General features: G+C 32.4%; 1 protein-coding gene across 1 annotated transcript in view; it reads right to left on the bottom strand.

Annotated features, from left to right (window-relative positions):
* The window catches only part of LOC127557028 (receptor tyrosine-protein kinase erbB-4), a 313,556-nt gene that overhangs the window by 175,706 nt on the left and 117,078 nt on the right, over positions 1-20,772 (bottom strand). The window contains exon 6 of the mRNA XM_051990514.1: positions 19,205-19,390. Within this exon, the coding sequence (XP_051846474.1) occupies positions 19,205-19,390 (186 nt within the window). The remainder of the gene's footprint in view (positions 1-19,204; positions 19,391-20,772) is intronic.

The raw sequence follows: 20,772 nt of genomic DNA, 5'->3' as shown, positions 1-20,772 counted from the left end.
CAATATGGGAGGAGGCATTGCTAATTAGGCCCAGATATGGGGAAATTCATCACTCATTTCTTGATTTATGTCAGCCTCAAGTGAGGGAGTTTCTTAACCAAGACCAGAAACTAGATGAGGTTTTCACTTGGCAATGGGAGACCTCAGAAGTAGGTTTTGCATCCTCCTCCAATTAGGAAATTGATTGCTTGATATAAGTTCAAGAGAGTAAAAAAGTACAAGCTCTTTGTTATTACTTTTAAGTTAATCTAGGGATGGTCATTTCCAAATGATAGAAGTAGGTATTTGCATGGACAAAAATGATTTAAAAGGAGAATGTAATCATTCCAGGAAGGAACAACTTTTTTTTTTCTTTCTTTAATAAGATAGCAAGGAGTAGAAGCTAAAGAAGGGATCTTGGAGCCAGGATGACACAAGGAAAAATTCCACCTCCTAACTAACTGAAATCCTAATCATTGCTTAGCCCCTCTCTGGGTCTCAGTTTATCTATAAAATGATAAATTTACAATAAATGGCTTCTAAGATTCTTTCCTGCTATATTTTTCCTCCTAATGTTCTCAAAACTTTAGTATAGTTGAACTAGTCATCAGCTATTTTTTTTCAAAATTTGCAAGATTTTAAGTATTCCAGACTTTATACTCTATACAAAAGATCTCTGGTTGTAATTGATTAGTCAGGTCTTGATACCTGGTCTGACAGAATTGGCAAACCTCATTATGCTTCCCTTCCATTCACAAAGCTAACTACTATTGACCCCTACCTAGCTCTCTTTACCTCTAAATCAAAGCTTCTTAACCAATTTTTTTTTACATCTAGGAATACTTTATCTATCTGATAGACCCTCTTAATTTCTCACAATAGTCTTTGCTGCCTAGATTCACAACACAAGGAAATGGTTAATTCATTTAATGGTTGATATTAAAATGGGTATTTTTTCCTCCTATAATCTACATGTAATATTTTTGGATGTCTATAGATCTGCTCTTAGTACCTACTCTGCTCTGAATACCTACAATGCAGAATTGGGTATTAGTAGGGAAGTGAAGCATCCCCAATTTAATTATTTTTCTCCGTCACTACTTTAATGGTAACAGCTTACCTTCACTCCTTGATAATAACTAACATTATCAACATATCTTCCTTCTCCTATTCTCCATTTTTGACTATTTCTTATCCCACCCCCAAATAGTATTAAGGCTTTGACAAAGGGAAATGAAGTTCTTTCTCTTGTAAAGTTAGTCATCAATTACCTATTAGGCACCTACTGTGTGCTAGGGAACATCCTAATCATTTGGGGGATACAAACAAGACAAAAATCAGTTTATGCTCTCAAAAAACTCACAGTCTAAAGAGGGGAAAAAAACACAAAGAAATATATGCCAATAAGATATATAGAAGATAAACTGAGAGAAATATCAAAGGGATCAGGAAAGGCAAGACTTTAGTTGAGGTTTTCTTTAAGGAAGTCAGAGAATCTGGGAAGCAGAAATTAGAAAGGAAAGAGTTTCTGGCATCGTAGACAACCAGTGAAAATGCCCAGAGTTAGGAGATGGAGTGTCTTGTTTGAGGAAGAGCAGGGATTCCAGTGCCTCTGGATTACAGAGTACCTGGAAGAGAGTGAAAGCTGGAGTAGCATGAGTTTGTCTAAGTAATGGATAATGAAAGCAGTCAAGTTCCACTAGAGAACTTTTCTACAGCTCTAATTCAGATAAATGCACTGAGGCTTTTATTGCTGAGCTACTGGCAATTTAATTAGGTAGTCCCAGATTGGAACACAATTTCTTCTGTTAGGCAACCTGACTCAGATATACACACCTGGGGCTCTTGGAAAGAATGAGAAATGGAGGTAAGGAAGTCTAAGAATTCACAGCTTTCATGGATTCTGCAATGTCATGTATGATCTTGCTTTTCAATGGTGGATATTACTTTAAAGCTAACTGTGGCTAAGTCCTTTTCAGGACTAAATCTGTTATAAGGTGCTATGAAGTATTCTTTTCCTCTTCATAGTGTTTTTCCTTTTATGGTATCTTTCTTGTTACTTTAGCTAATTTGTTAGTCTGCTAAACTCCTATGGATTTAGCCTGCCAATCAATGTTGAACTCATACCTCATGGCATATTCTTTCAATGGCTTCTTTCAAACCCCTTTCCTTGCTACCTCTATTACTCTCCCAAATTATTTTTCTATTTACCACACCTGGTGCCTATTTTACCTTTTCATTCTGTCAGTAACTTCTCCTCTTAAATAAAGGTATCTTTTGGCAATAAAATAAAAAAAAATAATTGAACATTTTTGCATGTTGTAGAGAAGATGGCATTGATTTTTAGGTACATCAGTGACTCAGACTTAGAATTTATTTATTTATTTGTGAACAATCTTCAACTTGCCTCTTTCCATAGTACTATTATATTGAAGTCATAACTTTTAAGCAGAAGATATCCACTTGTTGGACTTCATTTGTGATTATTTATATTTGTTGTTGCTAAGTTGTGCTTAATTCTTTGTGTGACCCCATCCTAAATGGAGTCACAAAGAGTCGGACATGACTGAAATGATTGGATAGCATTATCATCAAAACAAAGATATTGGCATAGTCCAGCTCATATTTTACAGATGAGAAAGGAAGGAAGGAAGGAAGGAAGGAAGGAAGGAAGGAAGGAAGGAAGGAAGGAAGGAAGGAAGGAAGGAAGGAAGGAAGGAAGAAGAAAAGAAGGAAGGAAAGGAAGAAGGAAGGAAAAGAGAAAGAAAGAAAATAGAAGAACTCAAGAAGTAGATGATGCTATTATTAACCTCGTCATATTTTAATTCTATTTTTTTTCAGTTCCACATTCTCTGTTTCCACACCCTCTCACACCATTGAGAAGGCAAGAAATATGATTTCCTAGACAATACAATGCCATACAAAATATTTCCATGTTAGCTATATTTTAGAAAGATAGGGCAATTGATTAGATATATGGGGCAAGGAAGATTAAGAGAATGACAAAGTGAGAGTCTGATGATACTGATGTCTGTTATCTGAGTGACCACAAGCATGATGATATCTTCAACAATAATAGAAACATTAAGAGAAATAATGAATTGGGATGTGAGGTAAAACTGCAATCTGTTCATTCTCAAACTTTGTGACTTACTCTATACAACTTAAAAATAAAATAAAATAAAAGGGAAGAGAGGATGAATGGGTTCCTACTGATTAAGTGTCCCAAATTAATGAACCAACTCACTGTGAGACACCTGCTGCAGCCAGAGATGTTCTATATGGCTCAAGGTGTGGGGATGCTGAAGAATTGAGATGGCAAAAATTATATTCAAATCTTCTGTGGGTAGGCACATGGTTATAAGTATACCCTGAGGGAGTAATAATTATTAATAGCCACAGAAAGACCTTAAGAGGGAATGAGACAGAATGTGTTCTAATAGATAATAACAATTATTAACATTTAAATGGTGCTTGAGGTTTGCAAAGTTCTATACATATTATCAGACTGGAACCTCACAAAATCCTTATGAGATGGATGATTTTATTATGGCCATTTTTGTTTCTCTGTCAGTTAAGTTAAGTCGGGTTCTTTATGTCCCCTTTTAGATTTTTCTTGGCAAAGATATTGAAGTGGTTTGATATTTCCTCCTGCGACTCATTTTATAGATAAGGGAAATGAAACAATTTTAAGTGACCTGCCCAGGATCACACAGCTAATATGTGGCTATAGCCAGATTTGAATCCAGTTGTTCCTGACTCCAGGATCTGTCTCACCTAGCTACTCTAATAATCTCCATTTTATACAAGCAGAGAGAGGATAAGGGACTGGCCTCCCTGGGATCACATAATTAACAAATGACTGAGTTAGAATTTGAACTCAAATCCAGAAGAGTTCTTATCTACCTCAACACCAGGCTGCCTCACTAATAATGGGTTAAGGGAATAGTCTAGTACAAAACTTCTTCAAGTGTGGGTCACAATCCATATGGGTTTGCATAATTAAATGTGGGGATCAGAAAAATTGTCAACAATGGAAGCACACCAACCAAAAGTTAATTCAAAATTAAGCATATGATGAATCTGAAATGTTGGCAGCGCTTGCTCATGTTGCAAAATGCAATTTTATTACAGCCTTCGTTCTGAACACACATGTGCACTTTGCACTGAGTATGCACAAACACTTCCAGAAGCACCTCCACTCAGATTTGAAATGGGGTCACATAAAAATTTTCTTGAGTAGAAAGGGGTGAGGAAAAAGTTAAAGAATCCCTTGTTTAGTCCATGAATACTAATGAAGCACACAAGGAACACCAGAATTTATCCCTCGTTCTTACTTCATGACCAACTCAGTTCTTTTTCCAGTCATACATTTCCCTAGTTTGTGAAGTTCTTTGCGGATTTGCTCTTTGTAGATTGATTTGTGAATTTTAGTAGCCCTATCTAGGGTTTCATTCCATCCTCAGTCCTTGCCCCTACTTACAGGAAAGATAAGAATTATGCTTTTGAAGACAGTTAAAAGCAGTAGTTGTTGAAGTGGCATTATGTTTGTGGATTTCATTTTTATATTTCTCCCTTGTTTATTGTCCAGTTTCATTTATTCTCAGTGCTACTTTCACAAAAGCTTATTACAGCAATATTTTTTTTTAAATCTCTAAATACTAAATGAGGGGAAAATCATACAGAAAAATGTCAAGGCTTGCTAACCAAATTCTCCATTTAAGCTTAGCTATTTGGTATTTTTTGTTTATTTGCTTATTTCCAATATAAATATGCTGGTTTATATCATGAGCAAATCGTTTTTAATGTTGCATTTTATAAAGGGATTGAAATGTGTGGGCATACCCCAAAGTATCTAGCTTTTGTTTTCTGCCATCATAACTTTAAAAAGCTTACTGTTTTGAATGATGATCATAAGCATTTCTTTGGGCTGGAATTCAGTATTCCAAGTCTCTGTCCACAGAAAATTTTTAGAGCTAAGTTATAAACCTGGAAAATATGGGTTTAAAATGGAAATGTTGTAGCAGACACTGCTGTAATATCTTAAATCTGATTTAAAAGAGGTTTTCAATAATGCTTTCCTAAATCAGTCTTAGAAGACTTTCAGGGAAAAAAAAAGAAGAAAAAAATGGAAAAAAAAAACTTAATGGGTTTCCCACTACCTTTATGTTTGATGGAAATTTTGTGACCGGATATCTCATGATAACTGTAAATAAAATTATAATAAAAATATCACAAAAGCACCAATATAGAGAGATTATTATCTATAATAAGAGGCAATATGGTGCAGTGGACTTATACATTAGAGACTTGGGTTCAAATCCTATTTCAGATTCTTGCCAATTATGTAATCATTTTTAAGTCCCTCTAACTCAGGAGTTTCAGTTGCCTTATCTGTAAAATGGGAATAACATTTTTTATATGACATATTTCAAGGGGTTTCTGTATGGAACTTTAGGATACTATATAAATATGAGTTAAAGTCCACTTAAATTAATGTTCTTCCATACTCTCCAAGACATTTTTATACACTAAAGTCATTCTCTGAACAAGGCAATTTAAAAAGCATATTCTTGGGGCTGCTGGTAGTAATCTGTTGCTGTGTAACCCCAAACTAAATCAATTGGTGCTATCTGAAAGTGATTCATTCAAAATCTAGTGGAGGTAGATGGAGCAATTACTGTGATTTGTAGTAGTGATTCTATTCTCAAACTATAGTGTCCACATGTGCCTTTCTATCTCTCCCACTAAGACACCTGCACAAGCCATGCTCTTTATGATTCTAACTCTTTTATAGGGGAGAATGGGAAATTAGTCTAGGGGAAGATTTAGTATGATGTTAAGGTAAAATGATATCTTGATTTCCCATAAGGCATTTAAGGTTAGAAAGTAAGCTTAAAATTTTAATTTTTTCCAGTTATATCTACTGTCATTTTCTCATTCACAAACTGATTACTATCAGATATGCAAAGTCTGAATGTTCAATTCTTTGGTCAAACTAAATAGCCCTTATCCAAAATTATCCAGACCAGTACTAATTTGTTTTTTTTTTTAAGTCAGAAGCTTAAAAATAAAAATATTAAATAATTTTAAAAGATGTTTATGCGAAGGGGAGCTGCCATTCATATTATAAATCATTTCCTTGGTTTTGTGCTGAATAATGGATTTTAATTGGCCTTCCCACCAGACATCAAATACACAACATATTACTTTATTCATTTTACGTTAGTGAAAGTACTCATTATCAGTTTGGTTTATCATGCCAAAATTATTCACCAATTCACTCTAATTTCATGTTCCAAAAATTTGAGATACACAATAGGCATCTTGTATCTTTAAAATGTTGTTAAAACGGTGATAACTATACTTCAATGGGTTTCAGAAGTACTTTGAGATGTTGCCTTTAACTATCCTTAGTGTGGTTCCTGGAGAAACTTAGTAATTATCTTCTTATTAACAGATGAAACACAATAATTCTTAAACAAGTTAGAGGTCTGACAATAGACTCTATTTGTCATCCAGAGACCAATGAACCTATAGTCACAGGTGAATAACAACAAAGGTTTGAACAAAAGTTTTTTTCATCCTCGACAATTGATAAGTTTTGTCTATTAGAGCACAGAAAAGCAGTAACTTTGAAAAAGGGAATCTGTCCACCAATGATAATACAAAATCACAGAGTTCTAAAATCCATAAGCATGTTGTACATTTGCACATGTGCACACACACAGAGAAGATAAGAGTGTTCTCATTTTTTCCTCTTTCTAATAAATTTCATAGTTTGTACCATGGCTGATTTTACTAGTCAAGATTATTCTGATGTGCACTTAAATGAGGTTTTGCTATCATCATCCTCAATTTAAATCCTGTTCGGCTTTATACTGTACTTCCTAATAAAATAGCTCCATTAGTAGGCTGTATTTATGCTAATATGCTTGCTTAGGGTGATAATAATCAGAGCCCCCAGTCCTAGTCCTTGCCAATGTAAGTGCATTGGGAGTGGTTGATATAGCATTATAATTATGCAATTAGCCTTGTCATGGCAAGGAGCTTTGGGAATAGAGATATCTTAAAGCTTAAAATGTGGATGGCTGATGGATGACTGCCATTAAACTCTTCCTTTGTTCCATCTGATAAAAAGAGTTGCTGAGTTATAGGCCTGAGTTCCTTAATGAAGGATAAAGATCTTGAACCAGAGCCACACTTTCTCACTTATAACCTTTCAGCTCATCCTTTTTCCCCCACTACTATATACACATTGCTTGACTCTCACCTTAGCCAGATGAAAAATAACAGAAACAGCTGCCAATGATCTCTTCTCAATCAATCACATTCAGCTGATGGGAATGAAAGAATCTATTGTCAAAATGGAACTAAGTGCTTTCATAAAGAATGTCAAAATTGTGACTTTCTATTCCCTATATATTTTTAAATCTTTATTCATACATATTAAAATAGATTTTGTAGAATTTTCATTAAGGTTGTTTTACAGCAAAAAAAATGTATAAAAATAACTCCCCAAATAATTTAATTTTTTACGACCTTTTATGACCCACTCAAAAAGAAACAAACCAATAACAGCAAGAACAACAACAAAACAACAACAACAAAAAAATCTATATATGCTTTATTTTAACCTCTATATATGGTGTAGAATTCCTCTAATTCAGAAGATTTTTTTTTATGTTTTCATTGTAAACTCACTGACAGCCTGGTGAAGCTTCTAGAATAATCAGAATAATGTGTTTAAAATACATACAATAAAATGCATCATATTACAAAGGAAATCAGTTATACCAATTATATTTAACTATCTATCTGTCTATGTCTGTCTTTCTATCTATCTATTTATCTCATCTATCTACTTACCTACCTACCTGTCCTCACACCAAGATTTAGAAAAAGTTTCATAAGTCTCAAAAAGCAGAAAATCTGATTTTTCTTTAATAAATTCTTAATTATTACCCCGAACTTTCCACTGGTTATATTTCTCAAAATAAATAAAAGATCCTTGACCAAAGGAATTGACCCATTATTTATTTTAGTTTAATCTTGATAATCCTCATGTCCAGCACAATACCTGGCACACAATACATGTTTAATAAATGTTTTCTGATTATGTTGGACTAGACCAATAATCTCCTACAACATATGATCTAACAAGACATTAGGTCTTATACTTTCCCTTACAAATGAAAAAGAAACTGGAAAACAAGATGCAATTATTGTTATTTTACAGTACAATCAGAGGGATACTCAGGAAATATTGGTATGGTTCTCTCCATCTCCCTTTCACTGCTGGGTCACATAATTTAAATGAGAATCAAAAAAGCAAAACAGACTTCTCTGCTGATAAAAGAGAGAGGTATTCTCTCTGTAACCTTCATATGTACACATAGGTAGGATAGACACTTTCACCTAAACATATCAGTTCACTTACTAATAGAAGCATCAGGCTCATTGATTCCCATAGTAATGAAGATCTAGGTTTGATACAAGGTTGTAACAAGCAAAGTCAAACAACTATATACTTTTAATTGAAAGATTGAAAAGACTTTATTACTAATACTACTTTTACTGATGATAATATTTAACATTTCTATAACATTTTTAAAGTTACAAATAGTATATAGGGAAACAGAATTTTTTTTTTTTTTTTTGATTTGTGGAAATATATGGAAAGACCTGAGTTCAAATCTGATCTTGGATACTTACTAGCTATAGGTAATTGAGTAGGTTAATTAAACTGTTTGTCTCAGTTTGCTCAACAGAAAAATAGTAATAAGAAGGCCCCTACCTTGCAGGGTTGTTGTGAAGATAAAAAAAAAAAAGATTTTGTTTTGTTTTGTTGCTACATGGTAGGTACATATGATACTTATTTCCTTTCCCTTCCCAACAGTCCTTAAAAATAGTGAATTCAAACTAAATGATTTGCCTAATCCTTAGATGTAGTGTGTCAAAAGCAAGACTCACACCCAGATTTGGCCTAAGTTGGAATCTAGGTTCTTAGATAACTTATGAATATTCGACATGGTCACAGGTGATGTCTATTCCTTCTTTCATATTTTCCATATCACCGAACACATCACTAAATATTGGGACATGGAAGAAAACCTGGGTCTTTTGGGGGAAATAATAGAAAAGAACTTTGGGCATTTTATGAAAGATAGAATGATTACCTCCAAATCCAGAGAATAACAGAATATTTGTCATCTAAAAACAAACTCTACCAAGTCAAAAGTAGTAGTATCCATCAAATAGATACAGCTTTGAGGTCACACATCAGATTGTGAAGAGTTTTGGAATATTGAAGCAGCAAATTCTTTGGTTAGATTTGATTTTTAAATACTAGATGACAAAATTAAAATCCATGTCAAATAGGCCCTCTTTCACCCTATCTAACACTCCACCAAAGGAATGTTTTTATATTTTGTATTCACATAAAAATAGGAGTAGTCATATTAGTATATTATATTTTCAAACTGATTAGACATTACTTTCTATTATGTATTCTATGCTTCAGCCAAATATCTATCAGCTTCTCCCTAAACTTCACATTCCATTTCCCATCTCCATACTTTTACATAGTCCATTGTTCTCTATTCCTGGAATGCTCTGCCTCTTCCCCTCAGCCTCGGGGTCCATTCAGGATTCAGCTTCTCTCAACTAGTTAGCTCTCCTCCATTGCCACTTTTGCAAACCAAATAATATTTATTTTGTATTTCAATATATTTAACTGTGAACATGTATCCAAGCAGTGGAATGTAAGGTCATTAAAGATAAGAACTGTCTCACTTTTATAGTTTTATCCCTTCTAACTAGAATAATGTCTGGCACAGTGTTACCATTTAATAATTGATTGTGGAGTGAGTTGATCAGTATTGTTGCTTTTCTCAAACCGTTCTTCATTTCCTTTACATCTTTTGATAGTTTTTAAAAATTAAGCACAATGCTTTAGTAAGCATTCCAGCAATCCAGCAAATCACTATTTGCTAGTCATTATCTTTTTGATACTTTCTTCATCATCAATTATCCCCACAGTACCTCTACCCATATACTCAATATTGCTAATTTATATTCAGTTTCCATCAAACTATGTTGTGCAATGTGTTTTTTTTTTTTAACATACATGCACCAAAATTCAGTTCTATAGAGTTTCATCATCTTTTTTATAAGAACATTTCCCTAGCAACTTATCTAGGTCATTGAGAATTTTGAATTTTACTTCTGTCTCTCAGAGCATATATAATCCTTCCTAACATTAAGCATCAATCTTAAATTTGATGAACTCATTGTTGATTCTTTTATCTATAACATCAATAAATATACTAATCCTACTGGGTTCCATAATCAGGCTCTGTGGGACATTATTGACAACTGCTAAATTAACAAAAATCCACTGGTAGCTGTCCTTTGAGATACAGTCCCCAAATCAAACACTGAGACCCACTTCTAAAGTCCCAAGAAAGGAATAGAAAACACCTTATGTTTATTCATTACCTAATAGCACCATCTCTCTATAAGAAAAATAAAGTGAACAAGGAAGCTTAGAGACATAATCAATATACTATTTGTAGTGTCTACTTCAATTATAAGTCCTTTAACATCTAACCAAAGCATACATGTTTTTTGCCCTTTTGGAGACCCTAATTTTGAATCATGATCCTAAATTTTATAATAATTTATTAGAACAAATGATACATTCTTTGCAAGACAAATACTAATAAGGTATTAGTAATAAAATCTTTCATTTCTGCTTCTCTTGAAAACTGACTAAATCTTAAATAGAAACTATTGGCTATTATATCAGGATCACTTAAGCTACCAATTCAACTGACATTAAGTCTATTAGTAATATTTTAGTTCACTTTTTTAAAAAAGGCATTGTCATAGAAGCATTTTCATAAATAGTTGAATTATTTCTACAAACTTTTTATGTTACTTTAGATTTTTTAAAAGTTATACAATAACAATAATCAATTTCATCTTTCAGAATTTAATGTTAAACATTCTGTTTCTTTTTTAGCTCTTTTCATGATTCGTGTGCACACGAATCATGTGTGTATGTTTGTAAGACTGAAGTCATCTTTATGCAGACTTATCACATTTCACTAAAAATAAATCAACTTTTAGGACCTGGTTCACACAGCTTTACCAACTGAAAGATATTCTAATAATATCATATCTGAGTCTCTTAAGAATTTCTTTTTACAAGGGATTCTTAATTTTGGTCTGTACACACACACACACACACACACACACACACACACACTTCCTTTTTGATCCTATAAATTTTATTTTAAGCACTCATAAACCTTATTCCAAGAAGGAAATCTATGTGCTTCATCAAATTGCCAAAGAGAAGCAGGCCACAAGGAAAAGAAGTATTTATTAAGTGCCTGCTTTGTTTCAGACTCTATGCTAAGTACTTTGCAAATATCATTTTTGATTCTCTCAACAAAATGAGAGAGGTAGGTATTATTGTTATCCCAATTTAATAGTTGAGCAAATTGAGGTAGACTGGGCTTAAATTGCTTAAATTGAGGTAGATTGGGCTGCAGAGTCACACAGCTGGTCTTTGTCTCACGCTAGGTCCAGATCTCTGCTGAGCCGCCTAACTACTTCTATCTATTTAAGATTAAGAGCGCCTTCTATAATCAGACTAGATCAAAAACCTCACAGTCTTTCCTTGTAGAAATATTGATGAGGAAGAAGATAAGGGGAAAAGGCAAGGAAATCTAGATTGCAGCATACCTACCAATAATAAATGAACCTCCTAAAGAAGAACCATTGACCAATCTATATGGGTGAAAAATGACTTTCTTAACTTGGGAACTGGTCAAAATGTTTTGCTTAGATTGTTTAAGTCTAATGTTTTGAGAAAAAACACTGACACAAGATATATAAAGATATAAATATACACACAAGCACACAACCAGCTAAGAGTATAGTTACTCTTAACAGGTTGTGTTCACTCATTCCCTTAACAGTAAGCTCAATGTTGGCAGATGCTATAGTGAGGAGAAAAATATTTTGTGTGAAAGGAAAAATAACTTAGTTGTTTAAGTTATTTGATTTAAGAAAAGATCTTAAAATTTAGTAAATAAAACAGCAAATTTTTAAAATTTTAGTCAGGATAAGCACTTAATCTTTGGATGGTAAATTAGATTGGTTTGCAAATAAAATTGAAGATCTAAGGAATATATATATATATATATTTTTTTTTTTCCTGAGAGAGCATAGCTGGATTTATTTTGAAAAGGAAAGAACACCAGGATAATTTTTCATATGTATTAATAGTATATGTTTTATTATATCAAAGTCAACTTAATTCCTCAAAATTTTAAATAACTTTTCAATCTTTATCTGTTTTGGAATTTGAATTTAAAGTTAATTCAAATATATTCTTTGCTCATTGAATCTTAATGTATTTCTCAGAATTGTAGTGTACTTCAAAGGTTTTATATTTCTAAAATCTTCTAAAATGGTGCCTTCCAATTAGTTCATTTTAACTTATATTGAGGGTCATGCTCATAGACATCTTTCATGGTTCCATGGGTACCATAGAAACTACATAAGAACATGTGATTCATTAATTGTTTTTCAAAATATTATTTTCAACTTGAATAACTAAATGAGAAAAGAAAAAAAAATAAATATCCATAGCAGACAATAAGAGAGGATCCAATATAAAACAATAAATTTCCATTTCAAACAAAACAAAAAAAAAAAACACTATATAATAAATAATACATTTTGTTTTCAAAGCCGACCAGTTCTTGTTGATTTTATTTATTCTCTGCTAAACGCTTGTTACTTTATTTTTCCTTCTCCTACTCACCCTAAAGAAGACTAGAACGATGGATACACACACATACACACACAATATATATAACATATATACACATATATACATTGATATCTATAAACATACAAATATATACTCACACACACATACATACACATATGTAATTATGCTTATTTCTATTTGTCATCTATTTCTCTGAATATAATAGCATCTTCTTTCAAGGTACAAGTTTCTTTTTCTAAATGAACCAGTTCATCATTTCTTATACCATAGCAGTATTCCAAATGAATCATATTCTAAGAGATTGTCTGTGAAATTTTTACCCCTCACAATTTTCTACATTTTTTCTTTCTATTTTGGGATATATAAGTTTTATTTATAAAAGAAAATCTCAGTTTAAAATGGTTGAAATTTTCCTTTTTACACTTCAATAATGCTCTCCCTTATGATATAGTTAAAGGTCTGATACTGCTGAATTTATTTCCTTTATTTTTTTTCTGGTTTCTTTGCTCTTCCATGTGAGTTTCCTACTTTATTATTTTTTTAATTCCGTAAAACAACTTTTAATCATTTAATTGGGATGACATTGAATAGATTAGTTAAATAAAATTGTCATTTCAAAATTATATTGACTATCTACTCATAAGCAATAAGTATTGCTTATTGAATTAAATCAAATTTATAAAAATACAAGCCATTCCTTAATTGAGAGATCATCAAAGGATATGAACAGTTTTCAGATAAAGAAATTAAAGCCATTCCTGGATTAGAAAAATGTAAATTAAAACAACTCTCAAGTACTGTCTCAGATCTATCAGATTGGCTAAGATGAAGGAAAAAATAATTATAAATATTGGAGGGGATGTGTGAAAATTGGAACACTAATGCATTTTTGGTGGATTTGTGAACCCATTCAGTCATTCTGGAGAGTAATTTGGAACTATGCCCAGCGACTTATAAAACTTCGTGTACCCTTTGATTCAGCAGTGTCACTATTGAGTCTTTATCCCAAAGAGATTATAAAAGAGGGAAAAGGACCCAAATGTGCAAAAATGTTTGTAGCAGCCATTTTTGTGGTGACAAGTAACTGGAAATCAAGTGGATAACCATCAATTGGAAAGTAGTTCAATAAGTTAAGGTGTATGAATATAATGGAATATTATTATTCTGTAAAAAATGATGAGAAGGCCAATTTCAGAAAATCCAGGAAAACATTATATGAACTTATACTAAGTGAAGTGAGCAGAACTAAGAGAATATTGTACACAGTAACAAGGTGATGATTTGTGATGGACTTGACTATTTTTAATAATGAAGTGATTCAAAACAATTCCAATAGACTTGTGATGAAACGTGCCATTTGTATGCAGAAAGAGAATTATGGAGAATGAATGTGGATCAAAGCATAGTATTTTCAATTTTTGTTGTTTGGTTATTTGCTTTTTTTTTCTTTCTCATTTTTTTTTCACTTTTGATCTGATTTTTCTTGCACAGCATGATGAATATGAAAATATGTTTAGAAGAATTGAACATGTTAAACTTATATCTGCTGGCTATCTTGGGGAGAGTAAAGAGAGAGAGATTTGGAACGCAAAATTTTGCAAAGTGAATGTTGAAAACTATCAACATGTATTTTGAAAAAAATAAAATACTACATTAAAACAAAAAAGAAAAAGAAAAAAGAAAGAAGAGTAGCTCTTTTTTCAGTTCAATTATTTTTCTCTTCTGTCGCCCTATAATAACTATCTATGGTTGGATTATTTTTGTTTTGCTTACTCTTATTCATTTATTCATTCATCCATTTATTTACTTTTTTATTTAATTTTAGCTGCTATTAGTTAAATTAAGTTGTAGTCCCAAGGCATAGGGAATGATGCTCCTTCTCACTGTTACTGGTCCTTCTTACTGTTGTTTTCTGAGGTCTGTCTCAGGCTCAACTTAGTGTTTTTCTCTTAACTCCTAAAAGTCATGGCTTGGGCCCCAGTCATGCTGTCTTTCAAATGATCTTGCTCCCTGTGGACATTCTGGTGACTGCAAACTATAGTTGTCCTCTCTGCCTAGGAAATGAAACCAGAGTCTTTGCTCTCCTACAAGTGCCTACAGTTAATAGGGTCCCTGTTCCCTTATTACTGCACTTACCAGGTATGAACTAGCTTCTTCTCCCCATAGCCTAGCACTCATCTGGTCAGCACTACTGTGCTTGAAATCCCTTGACAATGGAAGGTTTTTCTATCTTCTAATCAGCTGTCAGATCCCCACATGTCTACAATAATAAAAGTTTCTAAGACTGAGACCCAGCTGCCCACTAGGGATTGTTTTTTGTTCATTTGCAGAGTTGGTCTGGAGGTATTTGTATTTTACTCAGGCCAAACTTTCACCTCTTAAAGTCATGTCTTTCCTGGGTTTTCTCAGATCGTAGGAGGAGAAGTGTTTCACCTCTTAGTTCTGCTGATCTGGGGTGATGTTCTGTATTTTCTGTGAGTGGAGAAAAATTGCAGAGCTGAGAGTTTTCTGACTTACTCTGCCATCTCCCCAGATTTTTATTTTTCTCTCATTCTCTTTTGAAGATCTTGCACTATGAGATGACAAAAAGTCCCTTTATTGGCTGGAGAAACAAAGAGCTGAGGACTTTATGAATGGATGGACAAAATGGAACTGGACTTTCCTTCAATCTCTTTTCTTTTATAGTTTATAAATGTAGTAAGAATATATTGATCTGTTTTCCCTAGAGTTGTGAGAGATGAGCCAATTGCTTTACTTATGTCTAACTACCATGTAAGAGGAAACACAAGGAAGCTAAAGGACATATCCCTCCCAGGAAAATCTAAGTTCAAGTTTGGGTTACTTGTCTTTGGTTGTTTGTTCTTTGCTGACCTTAGGCAAATGAGTACCAACTGTGAAGTAGGTCCAAGATTGGAGGTAAACTTGCTAGATCAAAAGTTCTAGAGATCCAGGATCTGTTATTATGTACCTAATTGATAGCAAAGGAAATTTCTTCACTGGAGAGAATGGGATCAAACCTGTCCCATTTTACAGTCTGATATCTTACAATCTGTCATTCTTTTATATTAAGTATTTCTCTGTTTATATAAATACACTATCCATACCTGAATCATTTCTGAGTCAAGTTTTAGGAATACAGAGATGGGTACCTCCAGGTGTCTACATCTGAATGGGCATTATTTTTTAAGGAAAATAATCAAATATATAGAGGGTATATAAATTGAAGATAAGGAATTGGATATATCCAGATTTACCTGAGAAGGAGTCGTGAACTTAGCCTGAACTTAGCCTGATTATCTAAGATCAGGTAGATAGCTTCACAGAGTCTGTGATTGGAACTACACTCTGGCCACACATATTCAAGATAAGTTTTCAGTAGAGATTCTCATAAGTGAAAATAAATTGAAATGAAATATATTCAAAATTGGGCCCAAATATGTGTCAAAATTGCCACTTTCTAATTAAATTATTTTCACTGAATTATATTTTCCATTATTGTAAGCTTTAAGTGAGCATGTCTTATTTATTTTAGCACCTAGCATAATACAGCTTTTAAATAATGTTGTTTGAATATAAAGTGAATTGAAGAATATAAGTGAATTAAGGGAAAATTATATCAAAATTGTCAAAAAAAAAACAACAAAAGATTTAGTCTTTAAAAATATAAACCTCATTTCTTGTAAAGAATGATTTGAACAGCAATACCAAACAAATGAGATATGACAATTTGCATTCTTCAGTCATAGATTCTGAACCTGTCAAAACTATGTATTGGCTCAATACAAAGAGTCAAAATGGAATAGAATTTTGTTGTTACTAATAGGTAATACAATGTTCACAAAGTCTTTCCTGGGTATTTTGAGTAGAACACTAATGTTAAAATCTTCAATTTGCTGTTTAACATATTTGGGTGTTTAGCCCAACACTTACAATGAAGGAATGGAATGGACAGTACCTCAGAATCCTAAATCCTACCATTTGTATATTAAATTATACACACATACACATACACACAGGTTATATTAATAGACAAATGAATAACAGAACAAATTTAGAACTTATCACAAAAATGAGAGTACTTAGTTTTTTTTAATTAAGAAAGTCATATATTTCACTTGGATTAGTAGATTGGATAAATTTGACCTAAAAATGTTCTTTGTATTTAAAGCAAGATTTTAAAATTAGCTCATATCTCTATTTCTCTTTGCTTGAGTGGAAATGAATATAGTGAACTTTTAAATTGGGTGATGTGAAAGATAATTAAAATTCACCCCTCCATAAGTTGGGGGTTTGTGAGGACTTTTGGTCTACTAATGAATTTTCTTCAAAACTATGGTAATTCAAAACTATGAACTATGCCCAAAGGCCTATATGCTCAGCCTTTGACAAAACCACTACTAGGCATGAATCCCAAAAGAGATTTTAAAAAAGAAACATATGTACAGAAATATTTATAGCACCTCTTTTCTCAGCACAAAGAATTGGAAACTGGGGAGAAATGAAGTGAGGAATGGCTGAATAAATTGTGGTATGTGATTATGATGGAATACTATCAGAAATATTATGTGGGAAATGATGAGCAGTATGCTCTCAGAAAAATCTGGAAAGTTCTCCATGAACTCAAGCAAAGTGAAATGTACTGTGTCCAAAATCATAGCAACATTGTAGGATGATCAGTTGTGAATGACAACTAGACAATGCAGTGATGTAAGACTACTCTGAAGAATTTATGATGAAAAATGCTAGCCACACCCAAAGAAAAAAATTAATTGTGTCTGAATATAGATTGAAGCCTACTTTTTTTTCCTTAATTTTTCTTGAGGGTTGGTTAGGAGAAGGAGATCTATATTTTCCTTTACCACATGACTTTCATGGAAATATTTTGCATAGTTTCATATGTGCTTTCCCAGTGGGGAGAAGGTAAGGAGGAAGGGAGAGAATCTGGAACTCAAAATTTAAAAAAAAATGTAAAAATTAGTTTTACATTAAGTGAGAAAAATAAAAATATTACATAAAATTTAAAAACATACATCACTTGTGTTATTCAGAAAACATATCAGATTACTGAATTGTCAAACTGAATCTCACTGAGTTAGGTAAAAAAAACAATTTTTGTTTTTATCACACATTCTGTCTATCATGATAGATTTTTATTTTCCTATCTTGTCTTAGACTGAAGGTTCAAGAAGACAGAGACTGAGTATAACTAACTTTTTATAATACCTGTAATACCAATAAATCAGCAAACACAAGGAAATTTAATGAGTTTTGCTGCTACTTCCAAATTTAGCATAACATCATAGTGCTACTTTTATTGTACTTAGATAAGCACCAAGCTAAAACAATATTTGGAAGAAACAACATTAGTATCTTTGGTAAGGCTACACTTTTACAGTGGTCATGAAATCCAAAATAAAGTGGGGAAATTTGGGTGAAGTTGTCATAGAAACAAAGGGAAAAAAAAGCCACATATATTTCCATATTTTAGTTAAACTTTAAACATATAAATGAAAGTATTGAATTATATGTCAGAGGATCATACACTCATATATATGATATACTATAGGGAAAAAAAGGAACAAAAGGACAGGAGCATACATCTATAGGCTGTAAAAAAGACTATTTAAAAAATTTAAAAATAAAATAAGGTCATGTCTCACACATAAGAAAAACACACACATGCTCTAAAGTCTAGGGGATAAAAAAGCAGTACATAAAAATTATATGATAATTATTAAAATAACCACCAAATAATTAAGAATTTAATGATTTTATGGCACTATCTCTCCTTGCTTTAATGAGAAATGACCAGTTACTTGATTGATTTAATCAAAACAATTATTAACTGTGGTGTTTTTTTATTATGGATATATATGTATGCATATGTACATATTTGTGTGTGTGTACATATATATTAGCAATCAGTTTCTTTACCAGGAAACCTTACTACAATATCCCAAAGATTTATCTATATTGACAACTTGAGTTATAATCTTCATTATAACCCAAAATATAACCTAAGGCCTGTAACATGACAGAAAAATGATTGCTTTACCTGCATGTCATTCAATCTTGAGATTTTTTTCAACAATCAAACTTGTTTTTTTTTTTTTTTGTCATATTCTTTCACTCAGAGCTTTCTATGAGAATAATAAACTTTATATCTCAAAGGGAGCTCTATTGTTATGCAAGCACTCAGGCTAACCAAACACTGAAAAGAGAACAAAATTTCAAAAAGATCAACACCAGAGCTATGGAATAAAGACTATTTCCTTTCCCTCCTTAATAAATCTTCATCTTTCTGTGAACTAAAATAGTCTTTCAGAATAGTAATACTATTCTAAATCAGGAAAAAATAGCTTATTTTCATTATGTGCAACAAATAAAAAATACATCTATTTGACACATACTTACCTTAGCTATCTGGACACACCAATTAAGAAGAAGTTGGGAGCCAATATTATCCTTATGTTCATGAACATAATCCAACAAGCAGCCGTGGGGCATTAGTTGAGTAACCAGCTGAATGGTTGGGCTCAGACAGACACCCAATAATCGTACCAAATGTGGATGATCCATACTTGCCATAATCAAAGCTTCCTAAAGAAAAAGAAAATTCCATCATATCAACTAAAGGTTTATTAATTAGTGGTTCAAAAATTTGTACTATTCCAATAATTCTGTAATTTATATGTCCTACTTAATATATAACAAGACAGAATTTAAAGTATTGATATCATAATTTTAAGATAAAATTTCAGTTAAGAAAATTGAGATTAACATTATCACATTTATAATTAACTATCATGGTATATATGAGTAATAATAGACTTGCAAGGCAATTACAGCTATCCAAAATAGCTTCATAAAAATTATAAGCTATCAAAATGTATAAACAAATGCTATTGAAGGCAGTGTAATTTTTCTTGTTAAAGGTCTTCACTAGATCTTCACTAGAAGACAGGATGACCTCTTGTTGAGAAAATTCTCATAGGATTTTTATGTAAATATGAGTTGGGCTGAATATAAATCAGAGTCAGATTCCCTAACAAGTCTATGATTGTGATATTGCTATTTTTAAAAGAATTACCATTCTCTCCTCATCTTCTAACTAAGCAATTTTAAAGTTCCTATCTTTACTAAGTCATTCAAAGTTATATTCTGAATTCTGAACAAATACTAGAAACTTGGATCTTTATGTGTAGTAAGGAAATGGAATAGAAAAGTATGATCATTTGCAAACAACTAAAAGAACCACACATCATTTGGAGTCAGCATATGTCCTGAGATAAATATTACATGGTCCAATAATCTTAATACAATCCTAAGGTATCAAAGCAGGCAAATGACTCATTTGGCCCAGCTTTTCTAGTGAAAAATGTATCTCTTTATGTTATTCTTAGATTTCACTTACATATGGAAACATGAATGTAGTAAATACTCATCTGAAAAATTGCTCTAATGTCATTTAAAAAAACAAAACCACAAATTTAATTAAATATATTTTGATACCCTTCACTAATTTTTTTTTTTCATACTGAAGTCTTCCAATGACCTAGTGTACCACACAATGAGTTCTTGAAAGTCAATGACATGTTCTTTTCAACAAACAGACTTGGGAATTCACTAAGTCCTTTATGACACATCAATTCAACTTTCCATCTTAGATAGTTAAGTTTCTACTCCAGGGAACAAGATGAACTTCCCAGAATTAGCATATCACTTCCAATATCATCACCAGGTTTACTGATTTTGTTTTGCACATTTAACACTGTCCCAAATTCCTTAGTCCCTTCTTCCCCCTGGAAGACTGGAGGCTAAAGCACTCAACTTCATCCAAAGCTTTCTTTTTATGAAGGACAGAAATTGGATTTCTAAGTTATTCTATTTTGAATCTTTAGCTCTATTTGGTTTCAGCTACAGGGAATAAGCTTGAGCCTCTGCTTTCCAGTTTATTTTTGTGTGTTGCCTTGTCTCATTGG

This window comes from Antechinus flavipes, chromosome 3 (assembly GCF_016432865.1).
Source record: "Antechinus flavipes isolate AdamAnt ecotype Samford, QLD, Australia chromosome 3, AdamAnt_v2, whole genome shotgun sequence".
Lineage (NCBI taxonomy): Eukaryota > Metazoa > Chordata > Mammalia > Dasyuromorphia > Dasyuridae > Antechinus > Antechinus flavipes.
This window is presented reverse-complemented; position numbering and strand designations above follow the sequence as displayed.